The sequence below is a fragment of the Oncorhynchus mykiss genome, chromosome 31 (assembly GCF_013265735.2).
Source record: "Oncorhynchus mykiss isolate Arlee chromosome 31, USDA_OmykA_1.1, whole genome shotgun sequence".
In the NCBI taxonomy this organism is placed as follows: Eukaryota; Metazoa; Chordata; class Actinopteri; order Salmoniformes; family Salmonidae; genus Oncorhynchus; species Oncorhynchus mykiss.
Window position 1 is genome coordinate 28,351,828 of NC_050571.1, and position 6,694 is coordinate 28,358,521.

Genomic DNA, 6,694 nt, shown 5'->3' on the forward strand with positions numbered 1-6,694 from the left:
TGTGCCACTAATTTGGGATTTTCTTCTCCAATTAAATGCATAACACATGACCATCCTGATGATGACGTAAAATATTTTTGGTGTAAAAGCATAGGCCTATTTCGTTATCATAAGGGTTTGTACATGGCTATATACTGGTACTCCCTGTATATAGCCATGTTATTTTCAACTTCCTATATATAGCCATGTTATTTTTTACTCCCTATGTATAGTCATGTTATTTTTTACTCCCTGTATATAGCCATGTTATTTTCAACTCCCTATGTATAGTCATGTTATTTTTTACTCCCTATGAATAGTCATGTTATTTTTTACTCCCTGTATATAGTCATGTTATTTTCTACTCCCTGTATATATCCATGTTATTTTCTACTCCCTATATATAGCCATGTTATTTTCTACTCCCTATATATATCCATGTTATTTTCTACTCCCTGTATAAAGCCATGTTATTTTTTACTCCCTGTATATAGCCATGTTATTTTCTACTCCCTATATATAGCCATGTTATTTTCTGCTCCCTATTTTCTACTCCCTATATATAGCCATTTTATTTTCTACTCCCTATGTATAGCCATTACTCGTTATTTTTATTCGTTATTCACTGTGCCACTATTTCATTTTTTAAATGTTTTTAATCTTATCTTTAACTGCATTGTTGGAAAATGACCCGTAAGTAAGCATTTTACTCTTAGTCTACACCTGTTGTCTACGAAGCAATTGATAAATAACATTTGTTTTAGAGTGTTAAATTTCTTCATTTTTTTGGCAAGTTAATATTGCTATTTCCTATATGTCAGCAGTCGAGTGCCCTCGATGTTGCTGTCATGTTTACACTAATTGGCGATTGCACAAAATTGCGATATTACAATGTGCTGCGAAGAGAGGACAGACACTTCGTGAAGTTACTTTGGATTAGAGACCTTACACTCGCTGCAAGTGACTAGAGCGGCAATCGAAGAAGCCAGTCAAGTAGAATGTAGGTAGACAACCAGTTTTACCTCCCGGTAAACGCGAGCCCTTTCGATAGCCTGCGTTCTGGTCACGAGGGTGTCGCACTGCTTTCCTCCACTTGTACAAAACAGGCGACGGAAATGGATAACAGTTTTTCGTACCGTACCAGCACGAGTTGGTCCGACGAACCTGTTGTATAGAGAGCCTGTCAAATGTTCTCAAATTTATTATAGGTACATTCACAGTAAAATAAATAACCAAAACCCTCAAATTATTTCTACAGATCCATATCACAACCAATGCATTCCAGACATTCCGGAAACATGATGTCAGTTGAGTCTGTTAAAAGTTTCGGTTTTGCACAACATTGTAAACTAAAAAACTATGGATCGGCCTCAAAGAGAGATACATCGGTGCGGATTAACTTTGGTTTATTATGGGCCAGCATTTTAACGTTCATGCATTGGTTACATTTGGTCATTTTTAGATCGAGTTCACATTTGGTGACTAGTATCCCTTTCTATGCCGCAGGTGGAGCTGGATAAAAGCAGAAATGTAGCTATAATACTAACATGACACAACTCAGCAGTAAACCAAATATCTTGCCATTGCAAATGCAGTTGCACACACGACTGCACTCCCCGCCATTATAGACCATTATAAAACTGAAATTCCACGCTTGTCTTAAAAATGAATATATAAACATCACGTAATATGTCTAACAGTTAAATACAGATAGTATAGATCAAACGATATTCATCGTAATGAGAAACATTAAAAACGGGCAAGACAACTTCATCTATAATACCTTTGCATTTGACCAATGAATTCAGTTGGTTCCATAGTGTAGTGGTTATCACGTCTGCTTTACACGCAGAAGGTCCTGGGTTCGAGCCCCAGTGGAACCACAAGTTTTTGATGACCCAAAGAAAACATTCAATGCTCTATACTGATACCATTTTTGACTGATAGCTTTTTTGCCAATATCAATATCTAAGATCTATTATCTAATGACAATTTAAAACATAATTTTAAAAAATTCTCTGATGTTTACAGATTTATTTGTCAGTCACTAGTCTACATATCAGTTACCAAACCTACTATGTAATACATGACATGACCAAAGGTATGTGGACACCTGCTCGTCAAACATCTCATTTCAAAATCATGGGCATAATGGAGTTGGTCCCCACTTTTCTGCTAGAACAGCTTCCACTCTTCTGGGAATGCTTTCCACTAGATGTTGCAACATTGCTGCTGGGACTCACTTTCATTCAGCCACAAGAACATCAGTGAGGTCGGGCACTGATGTTGGGCGATTAGGCCTGGTTCACAGTCTGCGTTCCGGGCTCTGTGGTCAGGGTCAGGGCTCTGTGCAGACCAGTCAAGTTCATCCACACCAATCTTGACAAACCATTTATGTATGGACCACGCTTTAAACATTGTCATGTTTAAACAGGAAAGGGCCTTGCACAAACTGTTTCCACAAAGAGTTGGAAGCACAGAATCGTCTAGAATGTCATTGTATACTGTAGCGTTAAGATTTCCCTTCACTGGAACTAAGAGGCCTAACTCGAACCATGAAAAACAGCCACAGTCAATTATTCCTCCTCCACCAAACTTTACAGTTGGCACTATGCATTGGGGAAGGTAGTGTTCTCCTGGCATCTGCCAAATCCAGATTCGTCCGTCGGACTGCCAGATGGTGAAGTGTGATTACTCCAGAGAATGCGTTTCCACTGCTCCAGAGTCCAATTGCGGTGAGCTTTACACCACTCCAACCGACGCTTGGCATCTGCTCGGCCATGGAAACTAATTTGATGAAGCTCCCGACAAACAGTTATTGTGTTAACGTTGCTTACAGGGGCAGTTTGGATCCTGTAGTGATGAGTGTTGCAACCGAGGACAGATTATTTTTATGCACTATCTTCTTCAGCACTCGGTGGTCCCGTTCTGTGAGCTTGTGTGGCCTACCACTTTGCGGCTGAGCCGTTGTTGCTCCTAGATGTTTCCACTTCACAATAACAGCACTTATAGTTGATCGGGGCAGCTCTAGCAGGGCAAAAATTTGACAAAATGACTTGTTGGAAAGGTGGCATCCTATGATGGTACCACGTTGAAAGTAACTGAGCTCTTCAATAAGGCCATTCTACTGTCAATGTTTGTCTATGGAGATTGCATGGCTGTGTGCTCAATTTTATACACCTGTCAACAATGGGTGAGGCTAAAATAGCCAAATCCACTCATTTAAAGGGGTGTCCACATACACTACATGGCCAAAAGTATCTCGATAACAAACAAGCTGCCTATTGTAAACTGCATTGTATTAAACTCTTGATTCACGATGAAATCGTTAATCATCGCAATTTATCTGATAAATGACACCTAAGATGTCCAGGTAGGCGACATATTTCAGAATGTAACATGAAATCTGTCATATGGCATAATACTGTAAATATCATGAGGTCAAGCTTTGACCTTGTGATATTTTAAAACAAACTGATAGCCTACTCACATCTCGTCTGTCCAGTGTGACCAATGTTTCTTCACTCCAGGTGTTTTGTTGCATTGCTGCAGTCCAGGTAACCTGCACTGAACAGAAATGCTGTTGTCAATTATTTCGCAAGAGACCACCACATTAATAGCAATTAAAGTTGTAAATTATTGTCACACAATTATTGTCATCTCAAATATGCTTGAAAATATGTTTAATTTCAAGAGGGAGAATACCCTATTACAAAGTTTTAGCAACAATAACATTATACTCAAAGTAATGTATAAGATTGTGGTAGTATAACTGTTTTTCCAATAGATAGAAAGTACCAGTAGTTACAATAATTGAATCCTTGTGGACTAAAATAAACAACCAATGTCATGATCAAACAATGTTTGTTTTTCATCTTGTTTCATCATGTTTTTCATCTTCAAATGATGGCGCAGGTGATGACTGCCGTCTTATCGGCTCTTAACCAACCATGCTATTTTGTGCATATTTTTTTGCGTTGTTCGTAACTTGTTTTGTACATAATGTTGCTGCTACTGTCGCTTATGACTGAAAAGAGCTTCTAGACATCAGAACTGCGATTACTCACCTCAGATTAGACAAAGAGTTATTCTTCAATGAGTCGGACGGGAGAGATATACTACAGACACCCGACCAAGCCCAGATCCCCGTCATTCACTGGAGAAGGAAACAGAGATTTGGCGGAAAAAGATCAGGGTGCCATGTGAGGATCAGGCGACAAGTGGCTAATCTGCCTTTGCCTTCTGTCCTGCTAGCTAACGTACAATCGCTGGAAAATAAATGGGATGAACTAAAAACACTGATATACTACCAACGGGACATTAAAAACTGTAATATCTTATGTTTCACCGAGTTGTGGCCGAATGGCAAACATTAAGAACATACAGCTGACGGGTTATACACTCTATCGGCAAGATAGAACAGCAGCCTCTGCTAAGACATGGGGCAGGGGCCTATGGATATATGTAAACAACAGCTGGTGCACGATATCTAAGGAAGTCTCAAGGTTTTGCTCGCCTGAGGTAGAGTACCTCATGATAAGCTGTAGACCACACTATCTACCTAGAGACTTTTCAACTGTATTTTTAGTAGCTGTCTACATACCACCGTAGACCGATGCTGGCACTAAAACCGCACTCAATGAGCTTTTATACAACCATAAGCAAAGAGGAAAACGCCTAGTGGCCGGGGACTTTAATGCAGGGAAACTAAAATCAGTTTTACCTCATTTCTAGCAGCATGTTAAATGTGCAACCAGAGGGAAAACAATTCTAGACCACCTTTACTCCACACACAGACGTGTACAAATCTCTCCCTCGCCCTCCATTTGGCAAATCTGACCATAATTCTATCCTCCTGATTCCTGCTTACAAGCAAAAATTAAAGTAGGAGGCGCCAGTGACTCGGTCTATAAAAAAGTGGTCAGAGATGAAGCAGATGCTAAACTACAGGACTGTTTTACTAGCACAGACTGGAAAATGTTCCAGGATTCTTCCGATGGCATTAAGGGGTACACCACATCAGTCACTGGCTTTATCAATAAGTGCATCGAGGACATCGTCCCCACAGTGACTGTACGTACATACCCCAACCAGAAGCCATGAATTACAGGCAACAACACCATAATGCCCTCAAAGGACCCTGGGACTAAACACCTCCCTCTGCAACTGGATGCTGGACTTCTTGAAGAGCTGCCCACAGGTGGTAAGGGTAGGTAACAACACATCCGCCACGCTGATCCTCAACACGGGGGCCCCTCATGGGGTGCGTGCTCAGTTCAATCCTGTACTCCCTGTTCACTTATGACTGCACGGCCAGGCACGACTCCAACACCATCATTAAGTTTGCTGATGAAACAACAGTGGTAGGCCTGATCACTGACAACGATGGGACAGCCTATAGGGAGGTGGTCTGAGACCTGACCGTGTGGTGCAAGGACAACAACCTTTGTTGTTATTTACTGCTGCTCTTGAATTACTTGTTATTCTTATCCCTTACCCTTTTTTTAAGGTATTTTTTTAAAACTGCATTGTTGGATAAGGGTTTGTAAAGTAAGCATTTCACTGTAAGGTCTACGCCTGTTTTATTCAGTGCATGTGACAAATACAATTTGATTTGATCTTGTTAGTTAGCACCCCCTACTGTTAAATCGGTTCTTTACAGGGTCCCAGGGCTTTCCAAGAGGTGAGGTAAGGAAGGATACAGCACTTTCTCAGGGCTTTCTTGTAATACAGATTTGAGAACCCACTTCTAGCTGATGCAGGATGATATACTTACCAATTTTGCTAACCACAATGCACATTCTCAAAGACTTTCTCCCCTCCGCCCTAATAAATGTTATTCCATAATTAGTATAGCACATGACTAAACACTGACTTCACATTCAATCGTTGAATTTGATAAATCCTGCAGGTAGTGACCAATTCTCCATTGTCAGGCATTTCTAAAATAATTTAGGGAATAAACAAACTATGAGGACATCATTTTAAAAAGCCAGCCATTCATAAACTAAGCTCAACCCAAGTTAACATGTTTGCCCCTTTACAAAATTTAAAATTAAACAATGACTGAAACTAGCTTGCAAACTGCTAATAACATATTTGCCACTGTCTGATACAGTAACGTTACTGTTAGTGTGATCCTGACAGCTAGTGGTAGTCTGGCACTGTACTAGGCACTGTACTAGCCAGTCCACGTGGAGAAACCATCTAATAATTCAAAAGGTAAACTAATCTAGGCTAGCTTGTTTGCAAAATTGGAATTAGATACATATTGCTAGGTGTAGAATAGTTGACACAAGTGTTGAACTTAAATTATCACTTCAAGCTCCTTGTCTCTACTAGGAAGTTAGTTAGATAACGTTACCCCAAAGATTAGAATAACTTTCATCTGTGATTTGACTGTAACAGTGTAAATTAACGTTAACAAGTTAGCTTGTCAGGACTAAGCTAGATAACATATGCCTACACATATCATTCGTTTCAACTTTAGCTACTTACCATATAATAACATCTATACATTCTGTGTTCGCACACTTGACTTGTTTAGCTAGCTACATAAACACTTGCATGAAGCAGTTAATAAAAAAATATTCGACACCAGAGGTCTGAACTAAAACTTTCGTGCGCATGCAAAACGTTACGCACCGCAACAAACGACGCCCCCTAGTGGACAACGAGACCTCGGTGTTTTCCCCGCCAAATGTGAAGTCATGTA

General features: G+C 40.0%; 1 protein-coding gene and 1 non-coding gene across 7 annotated transcripts in view; one reads left to right on the forward strand and one right to left on the reverse strand.

The window, feature by feature from the left end:
- Positions 1–6,632, reverse strand: part of LOC110504930 (BCL-6 corepressor-like protein 1) — a 29,517-nt gene extending 22,885 nt beyond the window's left edge. For 4 of the 6 annotated variants that reach the window (XM_036969911.1, XM_036969910.1, XM_036969909.1 and 1 more), the window contains exons 1-3: positions 6,478–6,631; positions 4,047–4,135; positions 3,470–3,541 (exon numbers count right to left, since the gene is read on the reverse strand). In XM_036969911.1, coding sequence (XP_036825806.1) covers positions 3,470–3,541; positions 4,047–4,132 — 158 coding nt within the window. In that variant the 5' untranslated portion in view covers positions 4,133–4,135; positions 6,478–6,631. Of the gene's footprint in view, positions 1–3,469; positions 3,547–4,046; positions 4,136–6,477 lie in introns of all 6 variants that reach the window. The other 2 variants (XR_005041155.1, XM_036969914.1) reach the window with 2 other exon arrangements.
- On the forward strand, positions 1,790–1,862 carry trnav-uac. Its single transcript has one exon. It is a non-coding gene; the product is annotated as a tRNA-Val (tRNA).
- Positions 6,633–6,694: the final 62 nt, after the last annotated feature.